The sequence below is a fragment of the Sciurus vulgaris genome (assembly GCF_902686455.1).
Source record: "Sciurus vulgaris genome assembly, chromosome: 14".
NCBI classification, from domain to species: domain Eukaryota; kingdom Metazoa; phylum Chordata; class Mammalia; order Rodentia; family Sciuridae; genus Sciurus; species Sciurus vulgaris.
In genome coordinates, this window is record NC_136475.1 from 69,381,045 (window position 1) to 69,403,611 (window position 22,567).

Sequence of the window (22,567 nt, forward strand, 5' to 3'; positions counted from 1 at the left end):
TATTTTAATGAATAATAGTGTATTTTAATTAAAGGGTAGCAAATCCTCCATGTCCTTCATTTTACTCAGCATCCATAACCCTGAGACCTCATCACAGTGCTTTGGCCTATCTGTGGTACTTTCACCTTGAGACATGCTTAGCAAAGAAATGATCCCCCTCCCCCGCTGCCTCCCCCATCCCCTTTCTCCTCCTCCTATAAAATTTTAGGCATAGAGAAAAACCTTCCCGCTGGCCCAGTTAAGCGCCATAAGCACCTAATAATACTGCATCTGCTCTCAAGGTTGTAAATGTAGTGTTTCTAAATGAGGTGACGTTTACTAAAAAGTAAATTTAATCTGTCTCCGAGGTTTTATCATTTTAAAGTTGATTTTGCCTTCCAAAAGGGTGTATTCTTTTTTGGAATTTGTGGACTGTTGTAAAGGAGAGTCCACCGTGCTCTGCAGAGCTCTTTTCCTGGTTCTTCCTACTGCCACTGCCTTTGTCTTTCTGTTCCTTCATCTTCCTCAGCTCCGTTGTTGATCTTCCTTGCTACTCTTGAGCTACTCTTCACTACCCCAGGGACTTTAGTTCTGAGTCACTCCATGGCCGCACAGACCATGCCAGCAGTACTATTGTAGCTCACTTTATTGATCTCCGACACTAGATTCTTCAGTGGAACTTTTCAGAATTCTGATGTTTGCTCCTTTGACTGATAACTTCATGTCCTGTCATGTTATCATTCTCTGTTCAGTCTTAGATTATTTTCACCTTTTGGTTCTTCTTTTTCCCTGCTTCTTTCCTGCAAGGAGTAAGAGGGCTCATACTATGGTGAAAAGATCACAGGCTCTAAGGTTCTTGGGCTCTGGAGTTAGGAGACATTGCAAATATCTACAACAGCTTAGCAGTCCTTTACAAATGCTTGCTATGACCTGTGCACACTGCAGGGATGGAGAATGAACAAGATCTTGTCTCTCCTCAAAATGTCCTCATGTCCTCATGAGAAAAGGAAGCCACTGGAGTAGCCAGCTCTGCATGTGCATCTGGCTGTGCAGTTCTGCTAGAGTTCTCATGTGACTTTTTGGTCCTGTGTTATATTTGTGTGTGTGTGTGTGTGTGTGTGTGTGTGAGAGAGAGACAGAGAGGTGGCGGGGGTGGGGGTTGGTGGTGCGGGGGAGATGTTGGTTTGCCTTCTTCAAACACAGTGTATCTTTCTGGTTGAGGTAATTCTTAGATTAATTGAATTTATAAATAAGCCCTTTAAATGTAACATTTAGTCATATCCTTTTCTGTGAGGACACAGGCCTTAGTAGGTTAGTGATTGTGCTTATGTCACAGTTAGTGACAGAACTAGGAGAGAACCCAGATCTCTGATTTCTTTGCCAGCATTTTTCAGTCTAAGTTGATGTTACATTTTTTTCTGATGCCAAATACTTTTGACTCAAGTGTGACTCCTATTTTCATAAAAAATCTGCAATTATTTCAGCAGTATTGCTGTAGAGTTTTGCAGTTTAAGTAATTGACTGTTAAATCAGATGCCTCCTACATACTGAGGACTGGTTTGTGCTTTTTGGAACATACAAAAGAAGTATCTCATCTGATGTTATTTCTTCCCTTAAAGATTTTGAGAACTGAGGTGAATTTATGAAAACTTGACATAACTGAAATTTTTTTTTCTTCCTTTCTGTCTTTTAAAGATTTCATGCCATCTAGCTTTCATAAAAAATAACTTTATTGACTGGGCACAGTAACATGTGCCTGTAGCCTTACTTAGGAGGCTGAGGCAGAGGATCACTTGAGCCAGCCCCCACCCCAATATATATATATATATATATATATATAATCTTTTCTTTATTTGCTACTACTATTAGACAAATATTTTTTTGATTTTATGCCCCCAGGAGGGTGTTAATCAGTGTCTGAAAACATTTATCATTGTCACAGCTGGGTCGGCGGGGGGAGTGGGGGACAGTGACTCTGATACCCAGGTGAGTAGAGGACAGACATGCTGGTGGACATTCTTCAACTCACAGATCTGCTCCCACCACAAAGAACTATGTGGCTCCAGGTGTCAGTAATGTCAAGGTTGAGAAACGAAGTGTAGTGTGAAAACTGCTCTATTCTGAACCGCTGCTGCTTTTTAGTGTTTACCATGCCTGGCACTGTTCTTTGGCAGGGGTGTACATGTATCATTCTGCCCCTGCTTGTTTTAGGCGTCTGGGGAAGCTGAGTTGAATCCCTAGGCCAGGTCGAATAAGGAGGAACAAGCAGAGAGAGTAGAGGGAGTGGCGTGTGCAGCCAGCTGGAGGTGCCAGCTGGGGACATCTGGTTGGTTTTGGCTATAGCTAGAATTAAGGGAGAAATCTGAAAGGTGAGGGAGGAGGTAACTCATGACGATGTAGAAATTGAAGCCTGGAAACCAGAATATAGATGGCTTTATATGACATTTCTAAGGCATTGGGCTTTATATAAAGACTAAAGGAAACCAAAAAGGGGTTTTAAGTAGGGTAGCTGCGTGTTCAGATCTGTCTTTTGTCAGGGGGACTTCAGAGGTTTCAGGGAGAACTAGTTGGAAGGGGGACTTCAGAGGTTTCAGGGAGAACTAGTTGGAAGGACTCAGTAGAGAAAAGGAGTTATTAGGAGGCTGTTGTGAATATTCAGGTAAGAATTGAGCCGGGTGACAATAGGGATGGAAAAACGGCATTGGTTGGGGTACCAGGGGAAGGGGAAAACGAGGGAAGTGGTTGATCACTGACTTGGGCAAGCAGGGGTGAAACAGCGTGGTGTGGAGCATCCTGGATGTCTCAGAGATCTGAAGCGGCTGTGGACTCCAGGGCCCCCTTCTCTGAGGGAGGTTTGTAGGTTTGTTCAACAGTGACTGCACCAGCCTCAGGTCCAGTGTCTTTGGGAGAGTCATCCTTTCCATCAGCTCTGGGTACAGCCCCTGTGATCCAAAGGGCTATTCCAGCACACCTGCACACAGAGCAGGGGAGAGGAGAAGGTTGTGCAGTAGAAACCCTTGCCAGGAGCATGGCATGAACTCACTGAGTAGCTATCTTCACATCCTGCTGGATAAGAATAACAAGACTGCTATGGACAGGCAGCAGAGTGGACTCTAGCCAGTTTGGCTGCCTTGGTTATCTAAGAGGACCTCCTTTGTCCCTTGTTCATTGTGGCTCATCTGGGATGGTGTATACAGCTCAGTATCACCTCAGAGAGCTTTTCTCTGACTTCCTGGTATACAGTAGTCATCCAGTTTGTAATTGCACTCTTTGAGGCATTGCCAGGGCATGTGTTATTTGCAATCAGCTAGTTCATTTACTTGCTTTGCTTTTTTTCTTCCAGTACGTAGGAATGTTAGGTCAGTGGGGTGGGTGGAGCCTTAGCTGGTATGTTCACTTTACATCCCTATCACCCGGAATGGTGTCTTGCTCAGTATATTGAAATAATAAGTAAATGAGTGAGAGAGGTATAAGATGCTGAAGGATGAACAGGTTCTTTTTTGGTATAGGAGAGGAAGATGAATTAAGTTTTGTATATAAATTTTAGGAATGCAGGAATATAGACATACCCAGGGGGGTCATCGAACATTCAGGAAGTACAGATTAAACATACAACAGGGGCTGGGGTTGTGGCTCAGTGATAGAGTGCTTGCCTAGCATGTGTGAGGCCCTGGGTTCTATCCTCAGCACCACATAAAAAATATAATAATATAGAGGTATTGGGTCCATCTACGAAAAATATTTTTAAAAACCATACAATAGGTATAGATATCCAGATGGCCATTGAACATGCAAATCAAAAGCTCAGGGAGAAGGACAGTAAAGATTGTGAATGTTTACTGAAAACTTACAACATGCCAGTCCTGTTCTAAGCACTTTTGCTGGTCTTAGGAAAATGGAGCTGTAGATTAATGGAGACACATTAACTACTGAATGGTAACTCTGGAGAGAGTGCTTGAGAAAAAAAAAACAGGGACAGAATTCTGGGGAACACTGACGTGTACGATATGAGTAACAAGAAAAGCATCTCTCAGAAGCAGCCAGAGGGCAGGGCAGGGAGAAACCTGGGAGAGTATGTTATTGAGCATCCAGGGAAAAGGTCAGGGAGGGGGCATTCCTGATGTCTCAGAGAGATCTCAAGTGGACTCGAGTGTCAAAGAAATGACAGTGGGACGAGCTGTTTCAGGAAACTTGGGAAAGGAAGTAGGTTGAGGGTTTGAGAAATTTGAAGTTGCCATTGGGAAAGAGCCAGTAGAGAGGGAGAGTGTTAGAATGCAGTGAAGGGAGGAAATTGTTACTGCAGGGTTTCTGAGGGGGCAGGAATCACGGCGATGGGAGCATTTGGTGGAGGGATGTTTCCAGCCTTATCTGTTAGTTGTCCTACCCCCCCCCCCCCCCCCCCCCCCCCCCCCCGCTCCCCAGACACTTCTGATTTTCTTATTCTGTGATTCTCCCAGTGAAACAAGAAGTAGGAGGACCTTGCTGGCTGCCCTGCTGCTGCCCTGGTTCATCTGGTGGCTGGTGACAGGTCAGGAGCCGGTGGCCTTGACTTGGCACCTTCAGTGGAGTTCTGCTGGGAAGCCTTTTCCTGAACTTCCTTCACCAGCATCAGCTGGTAGTTTTGTATTTTTCCAGGTTGCTGTGGCTCCCATGGTTGTGTTTTCACTCAGTTCTTCTCAGTCTTGAGTTCTGGTTGCATGAAAGTCACCTCTCACAAGTAGCCAGGTTGCTAGTAGTTGAAATAGTTCAACAATATTCACAATTGTGCATTAATGAGGAAAACCTAAATCACATATGCATCTTATTAATTTAAAAAGTTAGGTGTCTGAATGGCAAAGTAAAGCTACCATTTTTTGCAGTGTGCTGTCCAAATATAAAAGTGTACCTTAGTTTCTTAACATGTGAATTCTAAAATTTTCACTTTGGTGGAGAGTGTCTGAATTTGTGTATCGCTTTTAACATGCCCATAAATAATGAACCAGGTAATGTAGACTAGTAAGTATTTTTCTATTTGTTGCTTTTCAAAGGAAATACAGTTGATGAAATAATTTCTTAAAAAAATGAACTGACTTGTTTATTTGAAAGTATTTTCTTAAATTTTTATTGCAGACTAGAAAGACTAAGATATTATTTCTTTGAATAATTTGTTTTAAAAAAGTGAAAACAAATTATATAATAGCGTGTAGAAAATCTATAAAATAGTTATCTATATTTTTGTTTTGTTTTGTGTTGAATAAAACTAGCCCTTTTCATTGAAAGTGTGAAGAGTGGTCAAAGTATTTTGATCAGACATTTGATTCTTGGTAAAACAAAACTGGTGTGCAGATGCAGATCTGGGAAAGACTGGGTGGAGGAGAAGGGTGGTCAAGGAAGAGAAGGGAAGTATGTGAGCTTCACAAGTTGGGCAAGTGTGCTCCACAGATTTCCAGCAATTTCTGAGTCTTGTGACTGATACAGAGGCACAGCAAGGACTCAGTCTTTTGGCATTTCTTAGCTTTTTGTTGTCAGGACTTATTTAAACTCTTAAAACTTATTGAGGACCCTAGAAAGCTTAACCTATATAAGTTATATTTACCAATACTTACTGTGTTAGAAATTATAACTGAAAAAATTTAAAAATATATTAAGGATACCAACAAATTCTTATATAAATAACATTTTAATTAAGATGACTATTTTTTAAACAAATTAGTGAGAAAAATGTCATTGCTGTGCATTTTTGTGAATCTTATTAATATCTGGCTTAATAGAAGGCAACTAGATTCTTAAATCTGCTTGTGCATTCAATCTGTCATTTGGAAATTTCACTTTAAATCATGAGAGATTAAGAGTGAAAAATATCAATTTTATCTTGGTAGTATTAAGAGAATAATTTTGAGTTCATGAACTCTTGAGAGGATTTCAGGGGCCTCCCGGGTGTCCCTGGACCACACTTGGGGAACCACTGGACTACACTATATATTTGTTAAGTGTAGAGAAACTGCCATGGTTTCCTTTCTTCTACTCCTTGGGGCGTGTTGAAATATTCTTTATGTTGACTCCTTAACTGTGTTTACTGGTTCAACTTCCCCTTATAAAATTCCAGGGAAAGGAGCCATCCGGTGAATCAGGCCGTAACTTCCTTTCACGGTGCCTTTCCCCTTAATTAGTCATGCCGCAAGAATCCATCTAATGCCTTTGACTCAGCTGCCATGGAGGTGCCACTGGACTCTTTTCACTGAGCCTTTTGACATTGTAGACTGGTTACAAATCAAGATAAGTAGTTAAGGAAAAAATATTCCCTTTTCAGTACAGTGAATTCTAGGAAGTCTTGGCAGTTGCTGGGAGAAAGAAGCTAGAATTGTTTCCTAGAGACGGAATCGAAAGTCTGCAGAAGTTTTCTGGGGCCCAGCTGGCAAATGGGATCTCCTCTGCTCCCCAGGAAGCATGTGCCATCTTCTAATTCACATTTTCTTCATGAAGGCAATGACAGGTGCCTACAGAGTGAGTGGGAAGCAATAATCAGCTCTCCAAAGTAACAGCATTTTCATTTGCCAAATGTTAGGTTAATGTTCTCCAAACTGATGGTGGAAATATACAAACTTAGGATGAAAATATACATACTCTTAATACTAAGTTTTCAGACTTTTGATAAACTGTAGCTAAACAATATCAAAAGGTATCTTAAAATTATATGGCAAATTGTGTATCAAGCAAATATGACAATGTTTACGTTGGAACAAATTTATCAGCTACATCAGGAAAAATCTTCATAATATAGTAGCATAAAAACTGTTGCTTCTGTGTTTGACTTGCAAAGGAATGGAAGCAAAAACATTTTAAAGAGCATGATATTGTCTGCTTTATCTGAATGAGTAGTGGCATTTTCTAACTGCTTGCCTCTTGGGCACATAAATCATCATGGTACACTTTTACTAATAGTCTTTGAACTTCTTTCTCTGTCCTTTTCTTCTGGGCCTTATATTGCCGCCTTTAGCGCTTCAGCATGGAAGGGATCTCAAATGTCATTCAGAATGGCCTCCGCCACACCTTTGGAAATTCAGGTGGAGAGAAACAGGTGCTTGGTTATCCTTATTTTCCTCATTCTCTGCTTTTTCATTTTCTGTGTAAGGGAAGATCATGAAAACTGGCAGTTTTACTAATTTACTAAGACCATTGATTAAAAGAGAGAAATGAAAGTTCATTATAGGTACAGTCTTGATAATGAACAGAATTTCCCCAGAGGGAAAAAACACTTTTCCAAATTGAACAATAGACCCAGTGCATTCTGGAGACATTTCTCACTTCTGCCTCTAAACAAATAGATATTAACGTACTGACATAATGAATTGCATGTGTAGAAAACCCTGACTGTGAATGTAACTAAACTAGAAAATGCTGCACTAATTCTAAAAATCTAAGACACAAATTCTTACTTTGGTGGGGAAGAGAGCCAGATGTTGGTATCTTTGAAGCTAGAGTTTTAGGGGGGAAAAAAGTGTAGAAAGCATATTTTACCTCCTTTAAGTAAAATTAATGTGTTTTTAAGGTGATACATAGTCAGCCAACTCACTTGTCTATCCAGTGAGACATTCGGCATCATTTATACAAATGATGGTATGACTATGCAGTCAAATATGTAGCGATTTGCTTTTTATTTACATTACATTTGATTGAAAGGACCATCACAAACATGAAAACAATCTGTATTAATAAGTGTGATTAAAATTACCTTTCACCATTTGAAATTTTCACTTGCAAAAAGGGAACTTTTTAAAGTTAGCTCTTGAGCAAAGGTTAAGAAGACGTAATATAGTTTGTAGGCAGTTTTTCCAAAGAATCAAATGCCTAGAGTTTTCACCAAAGGTTCCTGTATGTTACTCAGATGTCAACTAATCTACATCAAAGAGGGCAGGTTCACACTGACGTTTTCAGCTCATAAAGAAAAGAAGCAGTTGAATCTTTGTTTTTATTCTGATGACTCTCATTTCTCTAAGCCCACAAAATGGAAAAGAAACTTCCAAACTGACTAGATGTTTGGGAGTGGAGCAGAGAGGCCTGAAAGCATAGCCAGCTAGCCTACAACCAAAGCACAAGTTCCCCATGCTTCTCCAAGGTGCTTGACACATGTGAAGCCTCAGGAGGGCACATTTCTGGCCTTTTCGTGTTCTTTACAAAGACACATATTTGCTTATTAATTTGGTCTCACTTTGGAGAGGTCTGTTCAAGAAGGTGGAAGACCTTAATGATTGAACAATTCATTTTTAGTACTTTTCTGGACCCTGGAGATACATACACACACACACTTGGTGGTGGTATGGTCAGAATAGGAGAGTCTGGACAGTCATTTTCAGATGATGCTCTCATGGGGTATAGTTTTAGAATATAACTTGATGCTCGTAAATTTTTACAGGTAGTAATCTAGGCACTTTGTCTCAATTTCAGACATTAATTTTTATTATTAATTTTCTCCCATAGACCATTCTCTCCTTCCACTTTTCTCATACCTTTAATATCTAAAAATATTTATAATCACTTACACAATAATTTAGTAGTAATATGCTTCAGAAATTATTTCGGTGTGTCTTTGTTAGCTTCTGGAAGAAGCTGGTTGTTTTTTAAAAGTTGACATGTTATTCATGTTAACCATTTTGTTCAACCAGAATAAGAATGGTCAGAAAGAGAATTATTGGGCTGTTGAAAATCATTTTTCTGTGCAGAGTTGTTAAAACTATGGTTTCATTTAATTACTGTTTTTAAAATGTGTTGGAAAACATGCAGGGGGAATGTTAGATAATACTTCATTTTAAGAATTAACACACTGAGCAAATCATCCTCAGACCTAGTCCTATGAAATTTTTAATAACTGAAATGTAAAAAAAAAAAAAAAAGTTATTTTTGTTAACACAAGGCTTGTAGGAAGCAGATAGAGGTGGCAAATAAATGAACTCCAGCTCAAAGATACGTGTGGTTTTGTTACCACAGGAGCTTATGTTTCGTGTTGCAAAATAGACTTTCTGTTAACTGTCATTTTTTTTGCAGGTAAGTTGATTCAGATCTAAATGATTTTTTTTCTTTTTTGACTTGGCAGTATTTGACAACAGTCATTCCCTATGAGAAAAACAACGGACCACCATCTGTTGAAGATCTTCAGATATTAACAAAAAGTGAGCAAAAACAAAACTGTTAACTGATTTACTTTTGCTGATTCTTAAAGCTTTGCTTTTAGTTGCTTGGTTTTGTTGTTGTTGTCGTGTCAGCATAAGATAATAAATGATGGATGTCATTATTCATTGTTATGCAAATGAATCCAAAAGCAGCAGTAACCTCAAACACAACACCAATGCTAGTGTCCATTTGTAATTTTTTTTTTTGTTTTTCTTACTTGAAATGTGTAGGAGCTAAATTTTGGGGTGAAAAATGTAGCTTGAATCTCCATCATCTCTTCTACAAGAATATAAACATTAATCTGGATCTTTTGTAACTTTGTCAGAAACTGAATAGGAGAGATTTAAAGTAAACATTCTCCTTTCTTGTGAATGTAGAACCCAATGTGGTAGTTATAATTTAACATAAATTGATAGTGATGTTTTCATGACATACATTCACGCAGCAAACATTTGGTAAAGACCTGCTCTGCATAAGGCCATTTTCTTAGCACTTGGGATACTTTAGTGAAAAAAGCAAGCAAAGATATTCTACCTTTGAGGGACTGGCATTTTAAAATAACTTGTAATACTTAAATATATATTAAGTATATCTTATGATACTCCTTTATACAGCCATAAAGGAGCCAGGAATTCTGTTACTATCCCTGTTATTTTCAGGGATATCTGGCAGTCACTTACATTCTCACTGAAAAAGTAACAGAAAAATATTTCCTCCACTAACTTACCTCATGATAAGGAAATGATGTGTGATTTGGGGTAAGTCACAATTAATTGGTCCTATTGTGTTTGCCCTTAAAATGAAACAATTAAATTTACTAATCAATTAGGTTCTTTCTGATAGCATATATTTATGATAATTGCTAATTAGGAAGAAGCCAAATTAAAGAGCATGACATGGGTAGATATTAATGAAGATATTTATTTTGGAAATTCAGGACATGGAGGCATGGGCAAGAAAAGCATAAAGGAAGAGAGGGTGTGGTACTCTATTTACTATCTGCTTGCCTGAATAAAACCTGAAGATTTTATTCTTTCCTTCGGTGAACAATACTTAAAATTTTTTTTCATATTTAGATATGGGTAAATCAAGCAATGCTAGCCAATCCAGGATAAGAGCCAAGGGATTAACTGGGTGGCTAGGCCTATAATTTTCAGGAAGAGCTTGCAAATTTATGAGTGTCTGAGATCACACAGGGGATGGTTAACTAAAGGGTCAGGTCTTTTGATTCATAGGCAGCTCTACATTTAATGATGCTGACTGTTGGTATGTGATTTTATATAGAAGTTAAAAAAATTCTAAAACACAATTAGAAGTAGAAATGCTGAACATGAAATCCCCCCCAAAAGGGAACATGGATACCGCTGACAAGCCAGGAATTACTGAGCGACCCCAGCTTCTCAGATCAGGGAATCAGCCAAAGTCATTGCAAATCTATCATCAGAATGTCCTGAGGCTAATTGACATTTTCACAGATTGACAGTTCAGAGTCTTAGGACATCTGTGGGTGAGAGAATGAAGGCCAACGTGAGACAGTTATGGTGACACTATTGTGAAGACAACAGATGGAAGGATGACCTTAACTTTGAAAGTGAAAAAAAAAAAAATGGTTATCTCATAACTTTGGGGAGGACCAAAGCCTCTGCTGTCACCACCTGTAGATGTTAGTCAAAAGGAAATCTCTGGGGGCACTCACAGCATTTATGGATATGTAACCTTCCTCACAAAAGCTGTTAGAAGGGGATCACAGGTGCAGGAAGAACAGCACGAGAATCACAGTAGTATCAGTGGTGTTCATTGTGGTTAATACCTGGTATTATATGTCCTTTATATCTACATGAGTAATTAATCCTCATACGAGCCTTTGAGATAGATCTAATTATTCTCATCTTATGGATGAGGAACTTGGTGGATAGAATGGTTAAGAAACTTGCTCAGAGTCACATAATTAAGGAAGTGGGGCCAGAAGGACTGACTTGACAGTTAAACTATGTTGTCTTGTCATAGAACTACAAAAAAAGAGTGAGGTATTTTCACCAAGATGTTCTGGAGGAAGTCTGAAGTGCCAGTCACTACTAAAGTATAATATTTGTGAGTTTTAGCTCTACCTGGATTCTCTAATTTAAAAAACAAAAAAAGTGAGTGGCTATTTTTTCTGTTTTGGTCTTTGCTGAGAAGATGTAAGTATGGGGCTGGGGACATTGCTTAGTGTTGTAGAGTGCTTGTCTGGCATGCAGGAGGCACTGAGTTTGATGCTCAGCACTAGGGGGAAGAAAGCCAAAGGTTCCTTTTGGAATGAGACTGATTCCCCTAGGTTTCTTCTCATCAGAGAAGGAATAGATAGCTTGGCAGATGGTGGGTGCTGCTTCTTGGAAATCTGTTCTTTTCATTTTTTTTTTTCCTAGCACAAAAGTTATCTTTTATGAAAAATTTTTTAATAATCAATATTCAGTCATCACTTGGACAAATAAAATACATATTACAATGGAAAATAGGTTTTTATCCATTCTTATTGGGTACATAATATCCATACATGTATACAATATAGCCATATAATTTGGCTACTATCATTCCCTGGTATTTCTACTTTCTCCCCGCCTCCCTTTACTTGGTCCCTTCCTTCTAGTCTACTGAGCTCCTTTCGATTTTCATGAGATTCCTCCTGAGCCATCTCTTCCTTTTTCCTCTTTAGCTTCCACATTTGAGAGACTTCTGAGTTTGCATAACATTGCTTAACATGATGCTCCCAAGTTTCATCCATTTTCCTGCAAATGACATAATTTCATTCTTCTTTACTCCATTATATACCAGACCTTAAATTATACTACAGAGCTATAGTAACAAAAACAGCGTGGTATTGGCACCAAAACAGACATGAAGACCAGTGGAACAGAATAGAAGACACAGAGACAAACCCACATAATTACAGTTATCTCATACTAGACAAAGGTACTGTAAAATACATTGGAGAAAAGATAGACTCTTCAACAAATGGTGCTGGGAAAATTGGAAATCCACATGTAGCAGAAAGAAATTGAACCCCTCTCACCCTGCACAAAATTCAACTCGAAGTAGACCAAGAACCTAGGCATTAAACTAGAGACTCTGACTATGAGAAGAAAATGTAGGCTCAAATTTCCATCAAGTTGGCTTAGGAACCAAATTCCTCAGCAAGACTCTTAAAGCACAAGAAGTAAAATCAAGAATCAATAGATGCGATGGACTCAAACAAAAAAGCTTCTTCACAGCAAAGGAAACAATCAAGAATGTGAAAAGAGAGCCTATAGAATGGGAGAAAATCTTTGCCACCTGTACCTCGGGTAGAGTATTCATCTCCAGGATATATAAAGAACTCAAAAAGCTTAACACCAAAAGAACAAATAACTCAATCTATAACTGGGCAAAGGAACTGAACAGGCACTTTAAAGAAGAAATATGAATGATCAACAAATAGATGAAAAAATGTTCAACATCTCTAGCAGTTAAAGAAATGCAAATTAAAACTACATTGAGATTTCATCTCATTCTAGTCAAAAGGGCAATTATCAAGAATACAAGTAAAAATAAATGTTGGCAAGGATGTGGGGAAAAAGGTACACTCATACATTGCTGGTGGGACTGCAAATTGGTGCAGCCACTCTGGAAACCAGCGTGGAGATTCCTTAGAAAACTTGGAATGGAACAATCATTTGATCCAGTTACCCTACCTCTTAAAATCAGCATATGACAGTGACACAGCCACATCAATGTTTATAGCAGTTCGATTTACAATAGTTAAGCTATAGAACCAACCCAGGTTCCCTTCAACAGACAAATGGATAAAGAAAATGCTGTACATATATACAATGGAATATTACTCAGACTTAAAGAAGCATAAAATTATGGCATAGACTATCATGCTAACTAAAATATGCCTATCTCAAAAAACCAAAGGTCAAATGTTCTTTCTGATATGTGGATGCTAACACACGACAAGGGGGTGGGGAGGAAAGAATAGCAGTTCAGTAGATTAGACAAAGGGGAATGAAGGGAAGGAAGGGGAGATGGAAATAGGAAAGAAAGTAGAATGAATTGGACATAACTTTCCTATGTTCATATATGAACACATTACCAGTAAAACTCTACATCATGTGCAACCACAAGATTGGAATATGAATTAGAATAAGTTATACTCCATATTTGTGTAATATGTCAAAATACACTCTACTGTCATGCATATATAAGAAGAACAAATTTTAAAAAGTGAAAAAAAAAACCCCTCTATTGTGTATATACCATATCTTACCCATTGATGAGTACCTAGGCTGGTTCCATAGTTTGGCTATTGCAAATTGTGCTGCTATAAATATGGCTATGCCTCTATTGCTGTAGTATGATGGTTTTAATTCTTTGGATAAATATCAAGAAGAGTATAGGTGGATCAAATGTGGGTTCCATTCCTAGTCTTTGGAGGAACCTCCATACTGATCTCCATAGTGATGGTATTAATTTACAATTCCATTGTATGAAAGTGCTCCTTTTCCTTCACTTCCTCTCCAGCATTTCTTATTGTTTGTATTCTTGATGGCTGCCATTCTTACTTCTATTTATGTGATGAATTACATTTGCATATGTTAAACCATCCTTGCATCCCTGGGATAAAACCACCTTGGTCATGATGTATAATCTTGACCATATTCAATGTTGTTGAATTATTAGCAAATCATATTCAACAACATTATTAAGAATTTTTGCATGTAAGCTCATCAGGGATATTGGTGTGTAGTTTTCTTTCCTTGATGTGTCTTTATCTTGTTTTGGTATGAGTGATTTGGAATGATTTGGAAGTGCTGTATGTGTTTTGGTAGGTTGTATATTTCTGAATTCATTTCTTCTAAGTCTTCAAATTTTTTGAATTTGAAAACAGTCCCTAAAGGATCCTCTGGACTTCTGTGATGTTTATGGTGATTTCTCCATTTTTACTTGTAATTTTATTATTTTGGATCATCTTTTTTTTTTTTTTTTTCCTTGTGTTAGGTTAGCTGGGGCTTATCAATCTCGTTTACCTTTTCAAAGAATCAACTGTGTTTCATTGATCCTTTGTATTTTTTCAATTCTCAATTTCATTGATTTTGGCTCTGATCTTAATTATTTTTCCTTCTACTCATTTTGGAATTGGTTTGTTCTTGTTTTTCTAGGGCATTGAGATGCATCATTAATGAGGTTGTTTATTTGGATATTTCTGATTTTTTAATATAGGCACTCATAGCTATAAACTTTCTTCTTAGAACAGCTTACAGAGTGTCTCATAGGTTTTGATAAGTTGTATCACTATTTTTGTTTGATTCTAATATTTTAAAAATTTCTCCCCTGATTTCTTGTAGTACTCATTCATTATTCAAAAGTGTATTGTTCAATTTCCATGTGTTTATATAGTTTCTGTAGGCATTTTTGGTGTTGATTTCTAATTTCATTTCATTGTGATCAGATATGATGCAAGAAATTATCAATTTTTTTTTTTTTTTTTTTTTTTTTTTTTTTTTGTAGTTGCTAAGAGTTGCTTTGTGGCCTAAAATATGGTCTGTTTTGGAGAAGGTTCCATGAACAGCTGGGAAGAAAGTATATTTGGCTGTTGTTGGATGAACTATTCTATAGTTGTCTGTTAACCCTGAAGAGTGCTTATGTCTGGATGACTTATCTATTGGTGAGAGAGGTGTGTGGAAATCACCCAGTATTGTTGTACTGGGGTCTGAGTCTTTGATTTGAGTAGTGTCTGTTTTATGTAATTAGGCGTACCAACATTTGGGGCATAAACATTCACTATGTCATATTTTTTTGTTGAATCATTCCCTTTACCTGTATGAAGTGACATTCTTTGTCTCTTCTGATTAAATTTGGCTTGAAGTCTGCTTTCTTTGGACTTGAAAGTAGTTATTCCTACCTGTGGCTATCTTTGCCTGTAAGGTGAGTCTCCTGCAAATAACACCTAGTTGGGTCTTGTTTGTTAATCTGTTCTGCCAGCCTGTGTCCTTTAATTGGAGGAATTGAGACCATTTACATTCAGTGTTATTATGGAGAGAAGTTTATTAATCCCTGCCATTTTGATTCGTTTCAAATGTTTAATTTAGTCCTGTTTCTCATTTACTTAGCTAATCTTTAAACAAGATTTGTCCATTTGTGGGCTGTGGGATTTGTTTTAGATTTCTTCTGTGTGAAGTATTTCTTTAAGTATTTACTGTAGTGTCAGTTCAGTAGTCATGGATTCTTTTAGTTTCTGCTTATCTTGGCAGGTTTTTATTTTCCTTCAGTTCTGAAGGATAGCTTTTCTGGATATAGCAATCTTAGTTGACAGTTACTTTCTTTCAGGGGTTGGAACACATCATTCCAAGTCCGCCTGAATTTTAGAATTTGTCCTGAGAAATCAGAAACAATTCTGATTGACTTTCCTCTAAATATGATCTGATGTTTTTCTCCTGAGCCTTCTAGAATTCTTGTTCTGTATGTTAGGTGTTTTAATTATAAAGTGTCATGGAGAGGTTCTCTTCTGATCTTCTCTATTTGGGGTTCTGAATGCCTCTTGTATCTAGATGTCCTTCTCATTCTTAAGGTTTGGAAAATTTTCTGTTGTTATTTTCATGACATTAAGCTGCATCTCACAACCCTCTTTGAGTTCAGTAATTTTTATGTTTGGTCTTTTAATGTTGTCCCAGAATTTTTCTATATTCTGGTCATGGTTATTTATTTTCTTTAATGTCATCTCAATGTTCAAGGCTTGTTATTTTGTCTTCCAGTTCTGAGATTCTGTCTTCAGCATGGTATACACTGTTAGACTTTCAATTGAACACTTGATTTATTGTGTCTTTTGTTTCCAGATGTCTGGTTCTTTTTCAATACCTCTGTCTCCTTTTATTGAATTTGTCATTCATATCCTGTACTGACTTCCTAAATTAATTCACTTATTTTTCTGTGTTGCCTTGGAACTCATTGATCATTTTTATAATCATTCTTTTGAATTCTTTGTCTGATGCTTCTTTCACATCAGTATCTTTGAAGTCAGTTGCTGATGAATTAGGAGCATCATGTTACCTTATTTTTTTCATATTTCTTGTATTCCTGTATTGGGCTTTATGCATCTAGTGGGATGGCTTTCTCTTTCACTCTGATGTGTGAACCATTTTAGGGCACAGACTTCTCTTGCCAAACTGCCCTGGAGTTATTTAGATTGAGACGCCTTGTAGGTGTGATAGCCACAGTCTTTGTGTTCATTTTCTTTTTGCTGTAGGAGTGGTTGTCTGTGGGTGGGACCTGAGGGCCCCATTAGCCATTCCAGCTTGGCACCTGGTCCTTAGTTTGGGGTTTTTATTTCTTCTAATTTTTGTATTAAAATAGAGCTGAAATTTGACTTTGGATAATTTTTGCATGGAGCAAGGTACACTGTCTTTTGCTGGGTGTATTTCAGCAACAGAGTCTCTACCCTGTGAACATGTAGTGTTCCTGTAGGATCTCAGCATCTCTCAGAAAAGGGGGAAACGAACAATAGCAATAATTAAAGCAAATAGTATACAACATTAAAATAAATACCTGGTGCTACTGTGACTTCTACAACATTACCACAAAAACAGAAATGGTGGGATCAGCAATTGCCAGCAGCAAAAATAATAAATAGCCCTGAACTAGACCTGGCATTAAAATAAACAATAGGTATCAACCATACCATCTACACGCAACAACATGAATGGTAGGGGCAGGAGTTTTGTAAACCAATAGTTCAAAAGATGGTGAAAGTAGAGTTCATGAAGAGAAAATGCAATAGGTAGGTAGAAGAAAGTTTAGAATGTTCTGAATGTGAACAGAGAGAATGCAGAAGAGATGTAGCAAGTGATGGCTATAAGAAGGAGAGAAATAGAAAAAGGAAGAGGGAACAAGAGGATTTCTCTGTTAGTGGGGGGAAAAAAAGAGAATGAGAAATAAGCAAACAAAACCAAAATAAATCAATATCAACATAAACCATGAGCCCTAACCATGAAAATACAAGGAAAGAATAACTTGTAAAAAAAAAAAAAATGCTAAAAATAAGAAAAAAGGAAATATGTACATGTATATTATCTACAAACCAGTCAGCAAAGCAAGTACACCAAAAAAAAAAGATTTTTAGTGAAAAATGAAAGAATTTTCTCCAGTGAGGTGGTCAAGACGGGATGGATGAATGGTCACTGCCTATGTCCAGCTGTCCTTCTTTCCATTTCTTCTTGGACTACATTTTTAGGGAGAGAGAAAGAACAAGCGGTGGTGGTGGTGGGGTTAATCCCTTACTTTTTGTGTTGCTTCTGTTTAGTGACCTAAAAGTGAAGCTGATTGCAATAGCTCTCAGCTTACCTTCTCACCAGAATAAGGTAGGATGGAATGGAAGTACTGTTGAGTGGAGTTTTGCCTGGACAGATTAGATGGAAGAGCTCGTGGTGTGGAGCTGCTGCAGAGTTCTGTGAAGGGAGTTCTGGTATTTGGTCTAGTGAGGCCTTAGGGACTCTGCTTTGGAGAGATTAGAGCAACACACCCCTAGGGTCAGGCAGAGGTTGTCTCTGTTGGGAGTCTGGATCTCAGGAACCTCTCAAGAGTTCTACTCATAGGGCCAATCCTCTACACTGTGCTGCCTACAAATATGGCCTTCCCAGGCTCTGTCCCTCCGTGTAGTCACGCCTGCCTGTTCATTTTCCTGACCCTTTTTAGCTGGTCATCTGAACTGCCAGACTCAGAGGGAAAGCAAATTGCAGTCCCTTTCATTTTTCTGACTTGACTCCACCTGGGTACAATCTTCTCTGTGCCTGTTTCACTCACCTTCTGCTATGTACACCCTTGGCCACATGGTAGGCCCTTGCTGGGACAGTGTGGCAACGTCTGCTCTATCTCCCAGCTTCTACAGCAACTGCTGCAGCATGGCCTCCTCAAGATGGCTCCCGCCTTAGCTTTGTGCTTACCAGTTGAGAAACAGAGCACTTTTTAAACACCAGTTTGCTGTGCTATTTCTGGATCAGCTGAGTTCAGGCTGTGTTTCTAACCTACAGGGTTTTCTGTGCCAAATTTGTCTGTTGGATTTCTCTGTTATTCCTCCCCTTTGCAGTGAATCAGTCAGTGCTACTGCTACTGCTGCAACCAGTTTGGTTCCAGTGTGCTCTTCCCTATTCTATGTTCAGTGAATGCAGATTTCTGAGTAGAGCTCTAAGCAACCGTGACAGTCCAATATTGAATTTTAGTGAATTCCCTCTTTCACCACCCTGCTGAACATTACTCCCACTGCTTAAATCCAGAGGCCATGGAGCAACTTGGAATGCAGACTTCCTCTAGTCTGCCATCTTAAATCTTTCCCTTTGATCTTTAAAAAAAAAGTTTCCAAGAAGTCTGATAGATGCGCTCCTAGAAGAGCATAGCTAACTATCCCTGTAATCTGTCGTTTGTCTAGTTCATGAGATTGGCAGCATTGAGTTCCTCCTGATCCACAAGATCATCCAGCTACTCATTTTCACTATTTATGACAAAATAGACTTTGTGTAAATAATCTAATTCCTCTTTCTTGCCTCAAGTGTTTGTAAATTTTAGATCAGGGAAATAACTCTCAGAACTTACTGAATTAAAATTCTTGAGGTTTTACTGGTGTATTTCCTTATTCAGCAAACAATCTTTAATTTATCTGAATAAGTTATATAATTAAATCTTTAGTATTTGAAATTAAATATTCTTTATCTGGGTCTTAAATTGTTGCCTTTTTCCTTTTCTCCTTTATTTTTCAGTTCTCCATGCCATGAAGGAGGATAGTGAAAAAGTTCCCAGCTTATTAACTGACTACATACTGAAAGGTGAGTTTTATGAGAGTATCATGAACAGTGATTGGGAAGTTTTGATTAGTCAGCAAATGTATAAGCTTGTTAATAGATTTGAAACTTCCCAACACGCAACTTATTAATCTTACTGTACGAGTGACAGTAGATACCATGACTAATGTGTTTTAGCAATCTTATGGTTATTTAAAATTTGTCTTTCATTTGAGGTCATGGACTGGAAATAATCTCCCCAGCTGAATTATAAACATTGAGGCAGGAAGTAGCTGGGTACAGTGTCACACACCTGTAATCGTGCCAACTCAGGAGGCAGAGGCAGGAAGATCACAAGTTTAAGGCCAGACTCAGGAACTTTGAGAGACTCTGTCTCAAAATAAAAAATGTAAAAAGGATGGGATGTGGTAGAGCCCCCTAGGTTCAATACTCATGTATAACAACAACAACAACAACAACAACAAACCCAAAGCACTAGAACATTGAGGGAGGCAGTAGAGAAATCAGTAAGATCCTGCCATAGTTACAAGGGCATCAGGCGTGGGCATGTTGGCCCTGGGAGTTTGAGAAGAGTGGACTCGTCGTTTTGGGGACAGTAAAAAAGGGAGAAGGACAGATGGTCATTGAGGACAGATGAAGGAAGAAACAGTCAAACAGTTACCATGCCAGGGGGAATCCAAAAAAAGACTGGTGTCAGGGCAGGGAGGGGAAGTGGAAAATAGAAAATAATGACTTTCCTGAGTCCAGGACAGTGAAAAACGAGCCAGAAATCTTAAGAACAAGATCAAGATCAGAGGGTAGAAATATTGAAGAGGCAGAAGAAGATTGGAGAAGTTTATGATATCACTTTGCTGAGTAAAGAGCAAAAGTTTGGATGATAAAGGGGACTGAAGAGCTTCTTCAGTTATAGGGAAAACTAGTACCTTTCAATGAAAAAATACTTTTTAAAGCCACAGTTATTCATGCAAAATATTCGAAAATACCACAAAACACATCTTGTGGTATTTGATCAGAATTGAGGAATCCTCTTTCAGTAACATTTTCCTCTGGGTTCTCTTCTCTGTCAACTAAGCCTAAGGAAGGGTAGCATTTCTGAGATGTGCAATATCTCAGACGGGTCTTTCCTTCAGCCAAAGCCTCAATAAAGAGGGGAGGGCACTCTGAGTTCATAATGTACAAGTATCACTGTGGGAGGCTCAAAGGTGTAAAAACATGACTCGGCTGTCAGTGAGTTGACACGGGTGTGGAAAAGACTGAATTGACAGGATTTTAAAATTTGCTGTTTTTCTGATGGATGGCTTTTCTCTGTATTAAATTCTGAATTATTTTTCATACCTGACATCTTTGTTTGCTTTTGTGTTGTGCTAGCATTGGTATGAAAGCTGGATTGGTATGGAAGAGGTTTGTTCTTCTAGATGTGGAACAGGAATGAGACAAACATAAAGCACATGTCTTTGTTTTAATTAGCGGGTCTCTGCACACTGTTGCAGGGCAGAGTGCTCTGGAAGCATTCTCCAGCTGTCTTATACTATAGCTTCGCATGCATGGAAGAGCTATGGGGGAAAGGGGTCTTTAATTCTTCACTCTGAACACCTAGGCCTGATGGTGACGCTGTCCCCATGGCCTAGGGAGGCAGCACCAAGCCCTTCTGCTTCTCCTGCTCAGGCCTCTGGCTCCTGTGTGTAGCCCGGTCTGTTCATACCTTACCTGCTCCTGCTGAACTGGTGATGCATGTGTTGTGCTTCCGTCTTGGCTCTGTGCTGTGAGGACTGGGTGGCAAAGAAGCCAGGACTTAGATTCCTGCAGTGATTCTGTGGTCCAGAAAATGAAGTGGGAGTAATGCGAGTGGGAGAAGGTGCTGACGTGGGGTAATGTAAAATGCTCCATTCCAACCATCGTGGAAGGTAACAGCCTGTTCAGTATCCTTCCTCAAGGACTAGTAATAAGACTTTGCCTTGGAGGGGGACATTGCTCAAGAGGACAATGCTCCGGCCCCTTGTATGGCTGGGCTTTCATCGTTAACACAGATGGCCATGACTTGACTGCCTAAACATACTTTAATCTTAATTTTAATACAAAGGTCAGAAGTGAGAGAAGTGAAAGGCCTTACATGGCCCTAGGAGGATAGATGGGTGCTGTGGGGGCTAATTCAGCTTCTCCTCACCCCTGCTTGCTTCTCCCTTTGTAGCCTGCTTCCTCCCTTCAACAATAGCACCAAAGTAACTGTGGGTCTGGCTGCCGCTGTGTTATCCTATATAAGAATAAAAATGTGTGCAGAATCTCACCTCCTTCTTTGACTTCACCAGGCTGCCTGTGCCATTACAAGCCTCAGGGCTACAGTTACAAGCTTGTGTCTCTCTGTGGCACCCTTAGAGACGTGGCCTTTTGGTGTCTCATTTCTGGGAAATTCTAATGAATGTGTCTTGAGAGAACTTTTCAGGTATAGCCTCTGAAAATGTTTAAAAAGTTCTGCTATTTGAAGATCCTCGCATTAATGTTCAATCATTACAGAAAAATGGTGGTTTTTATATACATATTAAATGTATATAAAATGTAAGTGTATTTGTTGTAAATATATAGAAATGATACATCCTTACCTAAAGTTTTCTTTTTCTTTTCCTAGTTCTGTGTCCCACCTAGAGCAGTGTTACCTTCTGTGGACTATGAACTCCATTTCTGTAACATTCTGAGAGCTGCTTACCATGACCCTCCTGCTACTGGAAACCCAGCACACTTGACCTTGGGTTTGTGATTCAGTATTAATAGATCATGACTTCACTAAATCTTTATATTATAGAACCAAGAGAACTATGGCACTCTTTTGAATTCTAGAGATGTTCTTTTGGTAAATCTAAGTTATGAACTATTCTCTTAACTTAGTGGAGGAATATAAGTTGTGCTTGGACAGTTACATTTTTCATTAACTTGACTGTATGCCTGGTGTTTTTATGGCTTTCTACATCTAAACTGCACTGAAGAACTAGATGAAAGCATTAGGAGATTTATATCTATTCTTCAGTGATGGCAAGAACACTGATTTTTTTTTTTCTTTAATAAGAGAACTGTCAATATAAATGTTACCTATCAGTATTGTCCAGAGAGACAAACTTAACAAATGTGGGCTGTTTTGAAGCAGCAGCACTGGAATATGCATTACTTGGCTTAAGTTAATAGTAAGTATCGCCACTGTTGAAGATGACGGATTTTATAGCTTGCTGCTTTTCACCACTGTTCACACTTTAACCATTTGCCACTCTCAGAAACTTGTATTCACTTTAGATGTTTCAATGTTTTTTCATGTGTCTGTGAAAATGTGTACAAAAGGAGTTTGAGTCCTTAAAGGTGCTTAAGAAACCGAATGCTGCTGCACTGCCCGCTTCCCATCACTGTGTTGATTTACTCATGCTTGTGTACTGTCCTCCAGTGTGGATGCCAGAAACAGCTACTCACGAGTACTTCAGTAATCATTAACAGTTTTGCCAGATTCAGTCATGTCAATGGCATTTAATAAATAAAAAAAAATAATGTATGTTAAAGAGCCTCGAGTTTTTTGTTGCAAAGTGCTAGATTAGTTGCACTACCGTTTGTGAGTGGTGATCCCTGATTAGATGAATCATGGTGGTAAAGAGGGGAGA

The 22,567-nt window shown here is 38.6% G+C and overlaps 1 protein-coding gene across 5 annotated transcripts in view; it reads left to right on the top strand.

Annotated features, from left to right (window-relative positions):
- Positions 1–22,471, top strand: part of FEZ2 (fasciculation and elongation protein zeta 2) — a 132,844-nt gene extending 110,373 nt beyond the window's left edge. For 2 of the 5 annotated variants that reach the window (XM_079109606.1, XM_079109603.1), the window contains exons 6-9: positions 6,956–7,036; positions 9,050–9,125; positions 18,891–18,956; positions 21,556–22,471. In XM_079109606.1, coding sequence (XP_078965732.1) covers positions 6,956–7,036; positions 9,050–9,125; positions 18,891–18,956; positions 21,556–21,572 — 240 coding nt within the window. In that variant the 3' untranslated portion in view covers positions 21,573–22,471. The other 3 variants (XM_079109604.1, XM_079109605.1, XR_013758943.1) reach the window with 3 other exon arrangements.
- Positions 22,472–22,567: the final 96 nt, after the last annotated feature.